General features: G+C 44.2%; 1 protein-coding gene across 1 annotated transcript; it reads left to right on the forward strand.

Annotated features, from left to right (window-relative positions):
- The first annotated feature begins 754 nt into the window (after window positions 1-754).
- On the forward strand, window positions 755-12,220 carry LOC135515338 (protein Wnt-7b-like). The gene is made up of 4 exons (XM_064939016.1): window positions 755-837; window positions 2,111-2,337; window positions 8,406-8,677; window positions 11,740-12,220. The coding sequence occupies exons 1-4, from the start codon at window positions 755-757 to the stop codon at window positions 12,217-12,219; spliced, it is 1,062 nt and encodes a 353-aa protein (XP_064795088.1). The 3' UTR covers window position 12,220.
- Window positions 12,221-16,831: the final 4,611 nt, after the last annotated feature.

Consider the following 16,831-nt stretch of genomic DNA (forward strand, 5'->3'; position numbering starts at 1 on the left):
AGATAATTCATTGTATCCTCAAAGCAGCCTACATTCTTTCTATAGTTGTTATTTAGGGGTTGAGTTGTTATATTGTGTCATCCCATGTGTGTCCTACGTGTTTCTACACCAACCAATGTTATGGTGTCTCTTATCAGTTGTAATGAACTGGACATCTGTCCTGCATGCCTGCACAATCAATTGGTGGTTTTACACGTGTGAAATTCAATGAGACCTGTTGAAGACGGAATGTCCAGGAATATTAGCCTACCTAACACCATAATAATAACAATATACATTCATAAAGCACATAGCATTTGAGACAGTATTGGTCACATGGATTAATTGATTGAAAAAATATATAGTTGGGAGCTAAATAGAGAAGTCCCGTTTGGTTTTAACAGGGGGGTGGGCGGTATAGCCCTGTCTGTCTCCCTCTGCCAATGATAAAACAGCGGCACATACCTGCTGTCCCGGAATCTAAAATCCACCCCATCAGTCTAGGAGGACAACCACATTAACACCACTGCCATCAAGTGATGACCCGCCCAGTCCCCTCGTCCGAAGCCAACGCTACTACCGGGGGCTTGGAGCTGCATAGTACCAACGCTCCGCGGACTGACCCCAAAGAACTAGACTTGATTAACCCAAAGAAGCGAACAGAGATTTGTTTGATACGAACTCCCAGGACTACTTATCTTCTAAAGGAATGATTTAACTAATTTCATTTTCCCCCTCACTCAAGCAAGCAGCGGCCGTTGTGTTCAATGACACCATGCTCATTGTCTCGTCCCGCAGTGCGCTGCTGTCCGTCTACTATCCCCAGATCTTCCTCATCCTCACCAGCGGTAGCTACCTGTAGGTTGGCACGTGCTTTTTACCCTTCTCTTCAACAGGTGCTTGTACAGCCATGTGATGGTGTGCATTTGTAAGATCTCTAAAAAAATGTATCGCTTATGCACTAATTTAATTCATTTGTTGATTGGGACATTTACGCACGTGGAAATTATAGAGCATATGCGGTTTATAATTTCACTATAAAATGAACAACTGAAATCAACTTTTGGAACTTATATAATAGCCTATTGTAAAATACTGGGATTGATATTGGCCTTTACATGAAATTGGTGTCAAACAATACCTGTTTGGTTTTGTGACTGAAAATAGAATATTAATAACCAAACCTATAAGAAAACCTCTTAACAAGAATAAAAACGTTTAACGAATATTTAACATGTCTGAAGAGCTTCATTTAAACTTTGTTGACAAAATGTATTTTCCAACTAGCTTAAAAGTCGTAGTCAATGGAGAGGTCCACAATAACAGCTGCTACAACTTCCCAAACTGACAAATTACATTAAATAAATATTTTGATGGACTTATAAATGACTTATGTGGTATTCACAGTGTTCAATAAGTAAATTGACGAGATTACCTGATCAGTAGGATTCACACATTGCAACATGACCATGTTCTTTACACACGATATTTGTAAAGCAACATATGGGAAAGAGCAACATGTCGCTGGATGACATCCTGTGTTCTGTAGACATAAAACTGTACAAGTTATTTCTTATTACATTAAAAGACCCGGGCCCTCACAGAACATATGATTAGTGCAGATATTTCTCATACTTGCACAGACAGACCTGACCAATACCTAAAACAGCCCTAGTTGAGGTTCAAATGTGGGCTGAAACGGCTATTAGCCAGAGTTAGTTTGTTGTATGTTCTTCATTGGCTAACCATTGTTTGCTTTTGTGCATTTTAAAACCTGATTCAATGACTTGAAGTAAATCTTACACACATTGGACCTTTAAAATGTATGTCAAGTAAAATGTCAGTAAAATGTTAAAATGTCAAGTAGCTTGGCTCAGATCTATAATGTCACAAACAATCTCAGTAACCTGTGAGCTTGTCTCGAACCAGCCGTGTGTTTTAAATCAGCTGTGTGTATTAGGATTGTCTAGATTGTTAGCCAAACCAAAACCTGACTGATGTGAGGGAACACTGTAGCTCATGGGGGGACCTATAGAATCTGTAGCTACAATACTACAGTCCGTGCCACGCCAACTCTGCCCCGCCGACTCTATGCCTTGATGTTTAGCCATCTCCCTCTTCCCCCCCATAGGGCATTGTCCTCGGTGGTTGCGTTGGGTGCTAACATCATTTGCAACAAGATCCCTGGACTGGCCCCAAGGCAGCGTACCCTCTGCCAGAGCCGCACGGACGCCATCATCGTCATCGGCGAGGGTGCACAGCTGGGCATCAATGAATGCCAGTACCAGTTCCACTATGGCCGCTGGAACTGCTCCGCCCTGGGCGAGAGGACCGTATTTGGACAAGAGCTGAGAGTAGGTCAGTCTACCTGCTGCAATGAGTCTAGTCAAACGCACATCACTTGTTAGGGGGTGCTGGGCCGAAGAAAACTTGTAGGGACAGTTTCCCGGATGCAGATTAACCCTAGTCCTGGACTAAAAACAATTTTTGATGGAGATTGCCCATTGAACTTGCTTTTTAGTCCAGGACTAGGCTTAATCTGTGTCTGGGAAATCACCCTGGGGCTCCCGAGTGGCGCAGTGGTCTAAGGCACTGCATCTGTTGTATCACAACCGGCCGTGATTGGGAGTCCCATAGGGTGGCGCACAATTGGCCCAGCTTTATCCGGGTTAGGGTTTGGCCAAGGTAGGCCGGTTCAACCGACTTCCCTAGTTAAATAAAGGTTAACTAGATGAAGTAGGACCCGCAATGGTGTGGGTCCTACTTCATCTCTACATTCTCTACAGTGTGGCTGCTCCACACTGAGAAGAATATAATGGTTTATGATGATGATGCAGTGATTGCATCAGAATGCCCACCAGACCAAGCATTGGCTAGAAATAGTGGAAAGCTAAGCATCTGATTGTGCCTCGGGGGCAGAGTGAGAAGTCACTGGCTTTTCCTGTGCCCCGATGAAAACGTATAGGTCTACTGTCAGTGACTAGTGCCTAACTCACAGTCCAACCAACAATTTCCAAGGTGCATGATGGCACAGAGGATAAGCTGGATATATAACAAATATGATCAGCCGCTCTTACAGGAAAAGTAATGTTCAATTAAAGTTGTTTTTGTTGAACTTCCTTTTTCTTCCCAATGGCTATGTTCAGGCCAGGGCACTGGAGAGGTTATGGTAGTTCAGAGCAATACGATTTGGTGAAGGTGGGAGCGATAGCTATCTTCATGGCCAATTTGGTTGTTGTAGTGAGTGTGGTGCTACTCCTGCAATAGAAGCAACGATGGGAGGTTCACAAACTCACATAGTGAAGAGTGAAGCTTTACATTTTTTTAAATGTATTTTACCTTTATTTAACTAGGCAAGTCAGTTATGAACAAATTCTTATTTTCAATGACAGCGGGTTAACTGTTCAGGGGCAGAACAACAGATGTGTACCTTGCCAGCTCAGGGGTTTGAACTTGCATCTTTCCGGTTACTAGTCCAACACTCTAACCACTAGGCTACCCTGCTGGCTATCCTGCCCTGAAACTACTTCAGTGAAATCTTTCAGTGAGAGTACTATTCTTTCACCACCATCCTTCTCCAATAACCACAGTGAATACCGTACTTTGACTCCTTAATATTAGTAATACGGGAACAATTGAAACTTGAAGCCGTGTTGCTAGTGTTCTGAAGGGGTTTCCTACAACAGTCTGTCCTACATGTGACCTCGTTATGTAGAAGTCTGTCCTGCCTCTGGGCTTTTTTACATTCATTCTTACAACACTGACTGTCTTAAATACAGTAGGTCTGTATTAATTATTGTGTGAAAATTTGGGTGTGGCTGAGGTGCACCCGAGAACAACTCGGAAACCAGATTGCATAGCGGAGAAGGTAAGGTGGGATTCGAAATGGTCGATGATCTGTTTGTTCACTTGGCTTTCGAAGACTTTAGAAAGGCAGTGCAGAATGGATATAGGGCTGTAACAGTTTGGGGTCTAAAGTGTCTCCCCCATTTAGGAAGTGAGGGTCCAGCTGATTTGTAGGGATCCAGATTTGCAGCTCTTTCAGAACATCAACTGTTTGGATTTGGGTAAAGGAGAAGTGGGGAGAGGGGGCTTGGTTCCTCTTCAATCACTTAATTTGATTGACCTGCAAGGACAGAGAACATATAACTATTGAGTGAGACCAGGTTTCTGTCTTGACCACTAATCAAAGTCAGCTACAGCAGTTAGAATACCAACAACAATGGAACCAAGCATGCATTACTCTATAATGAAAACAAATTTATATGCTGGGGATGACGTTTGGCAGCTCGAGGAAAACATTCACTATTTTACATTTACTGAAAGGTCTGGTTCTCTGGTTCGGACTGATGAGAGAATACTTCTGAGTTAGTTTAAAGTTATGGATCAGGGAGCCACAGAGCTAATGGGATCTATGAGTGAGTTTGTCAGGTTGGAGAGAAGCCACCCCATTGCCTTCCACTAGACGCCATGCATGAGGTTGTTGAGGAGAATGGAAGCCAACATAGTATCTTGATTGAGGCAGGAAATATCCTATTACAAGGACAACGCAATAGTAATGTTATATACAGTAATTCATTTCCTTTCCATGAGGAAAATGATAATGTGTTTGTTTTGAAATGGAAAGCTTGCCATTTGAAAGGCTCTCACGGGTATTTATCATTGCTCTGATGGTGTAGTTTGACAGATTGATCAATGGTATACCAGATGTGAGAATGTATCATGTGGTTGTGGGTCTACAACTCATAAGTTACCACCACCAGCTACAAAAATAATGAGTAATGTTCACTTAAAATGTATCTAGCATCTTTAAGTGGATTTGTGTGTTTATTAACTTCTCATAAATCATTTACAAGATGTGATGCTACATCCATAAACAACTTGTCTAGAGTGAAGGTAGTGAGCTCAATAACAATACATTGTGAGATATAGAATGACATGTGTTGGCTGAAACAGAAACCAACGGGCACACATTCAGTGCACTTATAGATAGGATAATCTACGCTGAATAAAAACAGAAACGTAACATGTAAATTGTTGGTCCCATGAGCTGAAATAAAAGATCCCAGAATTTTTCCACACGCTAAAAATATTATTTCTCTGAAATGTTGTGCACAAATTTGTTTACATCCCTGATAGTGAGCATTTCTCTTTTGCCAAGATAATCCATCCACCTGACATGTGTGGCATATCAAGCTGATTAAATAACATGATCATTACACAGGTGCAACTTTTGCTGGGGACAATAAAAGGCCACTCTAAAATGTGCAGTTTTGTCAGTCAGCACAATGACACAGATGGCTCCAGTTTAGAGGGAGCGTGCAATTGGTATGCTGACTGCAGGAATGTCCACCAGAGCTATTGCCAGAGAATCTAATGTTAATTTCTCTATCATGAGCCATCTCCAATGTAATTTTAGAGAATTTGGTATGGGCAGGCATGAGCTACAGACAACTAACACAATTGTATTTTACTGATGGTGATTTCAATGCATACCGTGACGAGATACCGTGACGAGATCCATGCCATTCATCTGCCGCCATCACCTCATGTTTCAGCATGATAATGCACGGCCCCATGTCGCAAGATCTGTACACAATTCTTGGAAGCTGATAATGCCCCAGTTCTTCCATGGCCTGCATACTAACCAGACATGTCACCCGTTGAGCATGTTTGGGATGCTCTTGCTCAACGTGTACGACAGCGTGTTCCAGTTCCTGGCAATATCCCAAAACGTTGCACAGCCATTGAAGAGGAGTGGGAAAACATTCCACAGGCCACAATCAACAGCCTAATCAACTCTATGCGAAGGAAATATGTTGCGTTGGTGGCCACACCAGATACTGACTGGTATTCTGATCTATGCCCCTACCTTTTTTAAAGTATCTGTGAGCAACAGACACATCTGTATTCCCAGTCATTTGAAATACATAGATTAGGGCCTACTGAATTTATTTCAATTGACTGATTTCCTTATGTGAACTTCAACTCTAATTGTTGCATGTTGCATTTATATTTTTGTTCAGTATATATACTCTATAATACTATAGTACATACAGTAAAAACTAGCGGCGTGGTGACAAGCAGGAGCAGCGAAGGGATGAATGGACATGGGAAGACGTTTTGGAAGGCAAGGGTTGTTACACTTGGGAGGAGATACTGGCTGGAAGAGATCGCCTCCCATGGGAACAGGTGGAGGCACTTAGGAGAGCAGATGCAGCCGGAGAGAGGAGCCGGCGATACGAGGGAACACGGTTGGCAAAGAAGCCCGAGAGTCAGCACCAACAATTTCTTGGGGGGGGCTCAGGGAGAGTGTGGCAGAGTCAGGAGTCAGACCTAAGCCAACTCTCCCTGTTTATCGTGAGGATCCAAGGAGGAGACCAGAACCAGAGCCGGTGTTGGAGGTGAGCGAAGCAGAGACTGTGAAGGAGTTAATGGGGATTGGAGGAGAGAGAAATGAGGGAGTTCCTGTGTTGGTGCTTTTTGCATGGAATTCGCCCGACGGAACGTGTCAGGGATTTGATGGCACCTGGGTCAGCGCTCCATACTCGTCCTGAGGTGCGTGTTAGTCGGCTGGTGAAGTTGGTGCCAGCATCACGCACCAGGCCTCCTGTGCACATCCCTAGCCTTGCACGTCCTGTGCCAACACTGCTCTCAAGATCTCCAGTACGCCTTCACGGTCTAGCCCATCCTGTGCCACCTCCACACACCAGCCCTCCGGTGGCAGCTCCCCGCACCAGGCTTCCTGTGCGTGTCCTCGGCCCAGTACCACCAGTGCCAGCACCACGCATCAGGCCTACAGTGCGCCTCGCCTCTCCAGCGCTACCGGAGCCTTTCTCCTCTCCTGCGCTGCCGGAGTCTCCCGCCTATTCAGCGCTGCCCGAGCCTTTCTCCTCTCCTGCGCTGCCGGAGTCTCCCGCCTGTTCAGCGCTGCCAGAGCCTTTCTCCTCACCTGCACTGCTGGAGTCTCCCGCCTGTTTAGCGCAGCCAGAGCCTTCCTTCTTTACAGCGCTGCTGGAGTCTCACGCCTGTTCAGCTCAACCCGAGCTGTCAGTCTGCATGGAGCAGCCAGAGCTGTCAGTCTGCATGGAGCAGCCAGAGCTGTCAGTCTGCATTGAGCAGCCGGAGCTGCCATTCTGCATGGAGCTGCCAGTCTGCAAGGAGCTGTCAGTCTACAAGGAGCTGTCAGTCTGCAAGGAGCTGTCAGTCTGCAAGGAGCTGTCAGTCTGCAAGAAGCCGTCAGTCTGCAAGAAGCCGCCAGAGCTGTCAGTCTACATGGAGCAGCCAGAGCCGCCAGTCAGCATGGAGAGGCCAGATCCGTCAGTCAGCCAGACTCTTCCAGATCTGCCAGTCAGCCAGACTCTTCCAGATCCGCCAGTCAGCCAGACTCTTTCAGATCCGCCAGTCAGCCAGACTCTTCCAGATCCGCCAGTCAGCCAGACTCTTCCAGATCTGCCAGTCAGCCAGACTCTTCCAGATCTGCCAGTCAGCCAGACTCTTCCAGATCTGCCTGTCAACCAGACTCTTCCAGATCCGCCAGTCAGCCAGGATCTGCCAGAACCGCCAGCCAGCTAGGATCTGCCGGATCCAACTATCTGGCTGAGCTTCCTCTCAGTGCTGGGCTTCCTCTCAGTGCTGGGCATCCTCTCAGTGCTGGGCTTCCTCTCAGTCCCGGGCTTCCTCTCAGTGCCGAGCTTCCCCTCAGTACCGAGCTTCCCCTCAGTCCCGAGCTGCCCCTCAGTCGCGAGCTGCCCCTCAGTCCCGAGTTGCCTCTGTCACGAGCTGCCCCTCAGTCCCGAGCTGCCCCTCAGTCCCGAGCTGCCCCTCAGTTCCGAGCTGCCCCTCAGTCCAGTGGGGTTCTGGGTGAGGACTACTAGGCCATGGTTGGCGGCGAGGGTGGACTATCCTAGGACGCGAGGAAGGAGGACTAAGACATTGATAGAGTGGGGTCCCGCGCCGGAGCCGGAGCCGCCACCATGGACAGATGCCCACCCGGACCCTCCCTATTGTTTAGGGTGTGACATGGGTTATTGTGGTGTGTTTTTGTCTTGGGGTTTTGTGGGGTGTCTAGCGTAGTCTATGGCTGCCTGAGGCGGTTCTCAATCAGAGTCAGGTGATTATTGTTGTCTCTGATTGGGAACCATATTTAGGCAGCCATATTCTTTGAGTGTTGCGTGGGTGATTGTTCCTGTCTCTGTGTTTGTAGTCACAAGATAGGCTGTATAGTTTTTTCACGTTTCCGTCTGTTGTTTTTTTGTACATTTCAGTATTTTCATTTCTAGTCATTTTTCAAACAATAAATATGAGTAACCACCACGCTGCATTTTGGTCCGCTCCTCCTTCAACAGAAGAACGTCGTTACAAATGCACTACAACTTACCTAGGACTAGTGCAAGGTAACTCTTTGCCCCTCTCTCTCTCTTCAGGTAGCCGAGAGGCGGCTTTCACCTATGCCATCACGGCGGCTGGCGTGGCACATTCGGTGACAGCAGCGTGTAGTCAGGGCAACCGGAGCCAGTGTGGCTGCGACTGGGAGAAGCAGGGCTACCATGACCAGGAGGAGGGCTGGAAGTGGGGAGGCTGCTCGGCCAACATCAAGTACGGCGTGGAGTTCTCCATACGCTTCGTAGATGCCCGAGAGATCAAGAAGAACGCCCGACGTCTGATGAACCTGCATAATAATGAGGCAGGACGAAAGGTAAAGTGACTGACACTGCTTGTCTTGTTGTCTGGGGTTTTAACACACCGAACAAAAAATGTAGTTTCTGTAGAGTTCTGGAATAGAAGACAATAGAATATAATACAACTCCATTAGAAAAGTATACTGAACAGAAATATAAATGTTTCATGAGCTGAAATAAACGATCTCAGAAATGTTCAATACACACAAAGTGTAATTCTCAAATTTTGTGCACAGATTTGTTCACAACCCTGTTAGTGAGCATTTCTCAGTTGCCAAGATAATCCATCCACCTGACAGGTATGGCATATTAAGAAGCTGATTAAACAGCATGATCATTACACAGGTGAACCTTGTGCTGGAAACGATAAAAGGCCACTCTAAAATGTACAGTTTTGTCACACAACACAATGCCACAGTTTTAAAGGAGGGTGCAATTCGCATGATGGCTGCAGGAATGTCCACCAGAGCTGTTGCCAGTCATTTTAATTTCTCTACCATAAGCTGCCTCCTATGTTGTTTTAGAATTTAGAATTTGGCAGTATGTCCAACCACGCCAGCCCAGGACCTACACATCCAGCTTCTTCACCTGCGGGATCATCTGAGACCATCCAACTCTGTTAAAACTGTGGGTTTGCACAACCAAAGAATTCCTGCACAAACTGTCAGAAACCGTCTCAGGGAAGCTCATCTGTGTGCTCGTCATCCTCACCACGGTCATGACCTGACTGCAGTTCGGCGTCATAACCAACTTCAGTGGGCAAATGCTCACCTCCGATGGCCCTGGCACGCTAGAGAAGAGTGCTCTTCACGGATGAATCCGTTTGTTTTCTCTTGATTGATGTTTGACAGCATGTTCCAGTTCCCAGCTATATCCAGCAACTTCGCAGAGCCATTAACCTGTCTAGGGTACGTGGGACGGTAGCGTCCCATCTGGCCAACATCCGGTAAAATTGCAGAGCGCAAAATTCAAAAATAATCAATTCAAATATTTAACATTCTTTAAAATATGTGTTGAAAATATGTGTCAAAATAAAGGTTAACTTCTTGTTAATACAGCCGCTGTGTCAGATTTCAAAAAGGCTTTACGGCGAAAGCAAACCATGAGATTATCTGAGTACAGTGCCCCTCATACAAAACTATGAAAAATATATTTCAACCAGGCACAAAAGTCAGAAATAGCGATATAATTAATGCCTTACCTTTGAAGTTCTTCTTCTGTTGACACTCCAAAATGTCCCGGAAACATCACAAATTGTCCTTTTGTTCGATAATGTCCTTCTTTATGTCCCAAAAATGTCAATTTATTTGGCGCGTTTGATTCAGAAATACACTGGTTTCAACTCGCCACACATGTCTACAAAGTATCTAATAAGTTACCTGTTAACCTGGTCCCAAACATTTCAAACAACGTTGGTAATCCGGTACCGTAAAACGTAAATAATTAATAACATTTAAGACGGAGCTCCTTGTCACGCGCACCAAAACAGTTGAGTCCACCTGGAGTGACACTACTGCTTCATTTCTCTTCATTTCTCAAAAGAAAAACATCAAACAATTTCTAAAGACTGTTGACATCTAGTGGAAGCCATAGGATCTGCAACCAGGTTCCTAATAAAAAGGGCATCCCATGGAAAATCCTTTGACCTCAATTTTTTTTCCTTGGATGGTTTGTCCTCGGGGCTTTGCCTGCCAAATCAGTTCTGTTATACTCACAGACATTTTTTAACAGTTTTAGAAACGTTAGTGTTTTCTATCCAAATTTACCAATTATATGCATATCCTAGCTTCTGGACCTGAGTAACAGGCAGTTTACTTTGGGCATGCTTTTCATCCGGATGTCAAAATACTGCCCCCTACCCAAGAGAGGTTAAAGAGTGGGACAACAATCCACACGGCACAATCAACAGCCTGATCAACTCAATGCAAAGGAGATGCATATCTCCTTTTTTATGAAGGTATCTGTGACCAACAGATGCATATCTGTATTCCCAGTCATGTAAAATCTATAGATCAGGGCCTAATCTATTTATTTCAATTGACTGATTTCTTTAAATGAACTTAACTCAGTAAAATCTTTGAAATTGTTGCTTGCTGCATTTATATATTTTTCTGTCTAAATATAAGTTCAGCGGAGACAGCATCGCTGTGCTAAATTATGCTATACTAGTTTAAAACAGAGGGTTTCAGAATGTGTGTGTGTGAGCCATGCGTGTGTGTGCCTGCCATGTGTCGGTGTGTGCGTGAGCATGCCCTAATCAAGAGCAATTCCCCTAACTTGATAGCAGGGCAGATCAAGAGCAACAGGCTTGATACACTGATACACTCGTACATGATACACTCGTACCCTAAATGGTAAACTGTCATCTGTCAAATGTGTCCGCTGAATATATCTGTGAGGCATCAAAACTTAAATTGCACATGAAACCTCAGAACAACGTTACACATGTTCTGGTTACATGAGAGTTCTGGTTGTTCATTCTGTCCATTGTGGTCTTTAGGAAAGTCAAGTTAGTAAGAGAATAGAGGCTTGAACCTGGCATCACTGTCCAGTTGGGGGATTTGAAATGTGTACTCCATATGGACTTTAGGTTATATTGCAGGGGATGCCCTTAGTTAATAGAATTGTAGTAATGTAGAATTGTTGAATGAATTGGAAAATACAATTTGTGGATATGTGGGCTGGCCTAAACCTTTTCTTGCAAATCTCCAATTCACATCACTGTGAATTAAGTAGTTAAGATGTAACACTTAAGAGTGTGCTTTTGAACTCTAACAATGGCAGCATATGACTAACTAGCCTGATCCACCATCCTGACCGCTGGGCTCGGTTTGTTTCACTTCACGTAATCACCTAATTTGTGTAGAGAAGCAGAATGTAAGCTTGTGAGATCAGGATGGTTGAACTAGTTAATAACCATCAATGACAACTAATGACTCTCAAACACTTTAGGCTACCTACACACAACTATTCAACATTTGGGACATGCCAACTCTTTCTCAAAGCATGTATCTAGCCCTCAGGTCATGTCAAACTTTTCCAAACCTGGTATCCAACCCTCTTCTCCCCTCTCCCTCAGATCCTGGAAGAGCATATGAAGCTGGAGTGTAAGTGTCACGGCGTGTCGGGCTCCTGCACAACCAAGACCTGCTGGACCACCCTACCCAAGTTCCGGGAGATCGGCTACGTCCTGAAAGAGCGCTATGGCGAGGCGGTCCAAGTCGAACCGGTCCAGGCCTTGCGCCTCCGTCAACCCTCCTTCCTGCATCTGAAGGAGTCGCGGGGGTACCAGAAACCCACGGACACAGATTTGGTCTACCTGGAGAGGTCTCGTAACTTCTGCGAGGAGGACACGGCGACAGGGAGCACAGGGACACGGGGGAGGCTGTGTAACCACACGTCACCCCATACCGACGGCTGCAATCTGATGTGTTGTGGTAGAGGCCACAACACCCACCAGTACACCCGCGTGTGGCAATGCAACTGCAAGTTCCAGTGGTGCTGTTTTGTGAAGTGTAACATGTGCAGTGAGAGGTCTGAGGTGTTCACCTGCAAATGATGGATGGATGGAGGAGGGGGACGGAGAGAGCTGGGAAAGGGGACAAGGGACAGGGCAAGGCCATGAGAGAGGATACAAGGAAAGGAAAAAAGGATATTAGGACGTGGGGAACAACTCTTCAGGATGTACTCTACAGTGGACTTGGAAATTGTTAGATTCTTCATGACTTCATTTTGCACATTGGACATCCTATTTCATTTGAAAAACAAAGATTAAATGAACTAAAATGACTTTGATAGAAAGTACTTTGAGAAGTAGGCTGCCTTGGTGGAAGAGTGTAGTAACATCTCACATCAAGAACTGGCAAATCTGGTGCAGTCCATGAGGAGGAGATGCACTGCAGTACTTAATGCAGCTGGTGGCCAAACCAGATACTGAATGTTACTTTTGATTTTGACCCCCCACCCCCCTTTGTTCAGGGACACATTATTCAATTTCTGTTAGTCATATGTCTGTGGAACCTTTTCAGTTTATGTCTTTTATTGAATCTTGCTATGTTCATACAAATATTTACATGTCAAGTTTGCTGAAAATAAATGCAGTTGACAGTGAGAGGACGTTTCTTTTTTTGCTGAGTTTAGTATGGATAGCAATATTTAATATCATTTTTGGAGTGGTTGAAAAAGTACTCAATTCTCATACGAGTAAAAGTAAAGATACCTTACCTTGAAAATGACTCAAGTGAAAGTCATCCAGTAAAATACTACTTCAGTGAAAGCCCAAAAGTATTTGGTTTTAAATAATGTATACTTGAGTAAATGTAGTTACAGATAGACAGGGTCACACCCCAACACTCAGACATAATTTAAAAACAAAGCATCTGTGTTTAGTGATTCCGCCAGATCAGAAGCAGTAGGGATGAGCGGGGATGTTCTCTTGATAAGTGTGGGAATTGGACCATTTTCTGTCCTGCTAAGCATTCAAAATCTAAAGAGTACTTTTGGGTGTCAGGGAAAATGTTTGGAGTAAAAAGTAGATACTCTTTAGGAATGTAGTAAAGTAAAAGTAGTCAAAAATATAAATAGTTAAGTACACCCAAAAACGACTTAAGTAGTACTTTAAAGTATTTTTACTTTACACCACAGATTTTTTTTGTCTTTGATTTACCAGAGTTAGTGTGGCATTAAGCCACAACAGTAGAGTACACTTTTTCTGCTATTTTAATTTTCTTAAATCGGTGCACTTCTATTGTAAGTAGCATGTGAAAGTCGTCATCTTATTATTTTGCACTCACCATCCCTCCTCAATTCATTGGACATGATTTGAACATGTTACTAGGTCAATTGGTGAGTGCTGCACTGAATCATATTACCAAGAGCCTAACAAAGCAACCTGTTCAAGCCCATACAAAGGAAATGTCCCTATTTCGGTCTCAATTCCAACATGGCTATGTCCACGTTACCTATTGTTATGCTGTGTTTTTATTAATTTTTATTTAACCAGGAAAAAACACATTGAAACCTAGGTGTAATTTCAGGGGGGGGGGGGGTATTATATATTCACATTCTGAGATGATGTGGTGTAAGCGTTATGGAGATCCATGGGCAATGTATTCGTAAACAATACACTGCACATCCCCACCAATGCCAGAGATATGGAATTTCACTGTCGCTCTCCCCTTGCATTCACAACGTCTATACCAGCAGAGTTAAAGTCAACCTGTCCTGAGAAGTATTTTGCCTAACCATATAATACAGATCTATAGAAAGAGAGCATGGGCCAGGGCATCAATCTTCTATGTATTGAGCGATTGTTTTATTTAGGCTTTATATAGCTAAAAATATATATGTTTATATGCATTACGTATGGCACTTTGTTTTCATTCATTGTCATTGTTTTTAAAGATTTGAGAGCTACAAATTATTCTGAATTATTTGCTCTCTGATTTATTAAAGTTGCTGTAGTGTACATAGTGTTTTATTCTCGATATGAAGACCATAATTCTCTGTAGCTCCTGATTTACTTGGTGAATTATCAAGCAATGCAGCAGCAAAATGTTAAGTATTAAGAAAATAAATGGATGTTAGAGATCGAGTGTTGGATTGGATGTCTGCTATATGTCTGATAAATGATTGCACAACGTTTAGGCAATGCAGGATTGTGTGCACCACAGAAAAATGGACAATTAATTTTTCTAATAAAATCTGAGCATATTTTAGTGATTTCTTGGGTTTCCTGTCCAGACTACTGTACCACTGTCTTTTGACACAACAGCATACACCAATTTACATAAGACTGACCCATTCTCTCTGAAAAAAAAACTGGAACATTTGTCACAAGTTTTATTCAGCAGTTAAAGTTACAATCATCCGTTATATAGACCTTGAGTAGTACGGATATAATTCTGGAAGAATACCAGTACAGAAGGCACAGGAGGACAGAGTTATGGTTTGAGTGGTGAAACGTTGATCTAGATGACACCTTTCAGTCCTGCTGCTGTTGGACAACTGTTTGCTCCTGACCCTGAAGTTGTTGACTAGACAGCTGTGACGGCCACCTCATTCAGCCAGCCTGACGCTCTCTCTGGGCTTTCCTGTGTTTGAAAAGCCATTGCAGGCAGCCACTGGAGCAGAAGTAAAAGCCGTGTTTTGTCAGCCGTCTGAAATGCTGGGGACCGGGAACCTCATAAGCTCCCCTCACTATACCCAGCGGATTGGGGAGAGTCAACCCGATTGTTTCAATACATTTTGTCATTAAAAAACAAGGGACAGAGTAAATAGGGTGGAGCAGCAAGTGGGCCGGGTGACTAAAGCAATGTATTGTTGAGGTGTCAGGACCGGTCAGCTTATTCAGTGTGTGTGTGTGTGTGTGTGTGTGTGTGTGTGTGTGTGTGTGTGTGTGTGTGTGTGTGTGTGTGTGTGTGTGTGTGTGTGTGTGTGTGTGTGTGTGTGTGTGTGTGTGTGTGTGTGCGTGTGTGTGTGTGGGGGGGGGGGGGTCATTCTGCAAGCCATTACTTCTGGTCTGATTCACTCGCACCGCCACTCACACTACTTGGGTCTCTGTCCACAAACATATATACTACCACTTACACAAGGGCTCACTGTCTACACACTGCCAATCATACTCTGTCTGCCCCATTTAGCTGGCTGCCAAAGACCCACACCAGTCAAAGTACACACACACAGCAAACATAGCTGACGCATAACATAGATTAGGTTATTGAAATGCGTAAGGAAGTTGACATCATTACATTACATTTAAGTCATTTAGCAGACGCTCTTATCCAGAGCGACTTACAAATTGGTGTTGACTGGTGTTGTTGGTTGGAATATGTATCTACATGTAATTCAATCAAAGGTTTTTTTTGTAAAGAAACATACAATACCAAGTAGTACAGGAATAGTCCTTTGTATCATTGATATTCTCACCAAAAGCCAACACAGCGTGATAAAGCAGATATGGTGCAAAGCTGGTAGCAAGACAATCAAAATCCATTCCCTTCGCAACACCCTTAGAACGGAACCCTGTACAGTTTGGTTAGCACCAACAAATTGGTTTGAAATCATTTGTGTGAAAACCTTCAAGGGTCTTTTGAACAGGGTTTGAGCAGCATGATACCATCTCTCTCCTTTACTCTTAAGCTCATGGCCCTCAGGGCGGAGTCATCGGCCAACCCACAACATTCTAGAGCTACCATCAGCTCCTGATTCACCAGGTTGTGGTCTAGAATATTCCGGGTAGCAAAGATGGCCCACTGGCTGATGGAGAAACAACGGTTAAGGATGGCATTACATATACATTTATGACACAAAGAGAGTTAGTTTTATTTTACAATGGAAGAGGAACAAGAGGAATGTAGAAACCCGACTCTCAAAAGCTTTTTTCTACACCAAAACTACCCATACTGGTTGTCTCCTACACATTCACACATACTTTACTTTGATTTGTGGTTGAAGGGGTGTAACACTAACCCACTCTCAATTAGCTACCACCATCCCACTGTAAAGGACACTAGCAGTACAATGAGTGAGTACTGTGTCCATTTTGAATGACAAGGAAGCAACCAAGCCTCCCACCCCCTCTAGTTCTCTTCCTCTCCACATATGCCCAGTCAGCATCATTGACCAGGCCATGTAGCTGTGTGGCTGTGGCCCAGACCTGGGTTCAAATACTATCTGTGCTTGATTGAGCTTGCCTGGCTGAATGGACCAATAGAATCATCTCAAACCGGCAAAGACCACACATCCGGCACTCCAGGCAAGCTACCCACTGGGCACAGACATAATTTCATTGTCTAGCTTTGGTTTACATTTGGTTCATTTGTCAATTTAAGTGGAATTTACTTGAAATCAAGAAAACATTTAATGTAATTTGATTTGTTGACTTTTCAAATTCAATCCGTTTTCCACATTGATTCAATGTTATCACAATTTTTGTTGAATTGACTTGAAAACAACATTGATTCAAATAGTTTTTGCCCAGTGTGTCTGTCTGTAACCCACCTGAGAAGAGCAGAGGGAGCTCAACAGTAATCGTCGATGACAACTTCCTTCCTGAGAGGGTCAGGGGGACAGTGGGGCTCAGATTAATAGCTCACTGCCTGGTGAAAAGACAAGCTGGCACCGTGCCTTGACCGACAGCTAGCCCCCGGGGGTGGACGGAGGTGGACTTA

The sequence above is a fragment of the Oncorhynchus masou genome, chromosome 27, assembly GCF_036934945.1.
Source record: "Oncorhynchus masou masou isolate Uvic2021 chromosome 27, UVic_Omas_1.1, whole genome shotgun sequence".
Taxonomy (NCBI): Eukaryota; Metazoa; Chordata; class Actinopteri; order Salmoniformes; family Salmonidae; genus Oncorhynchus; species Oncorhynchus masou.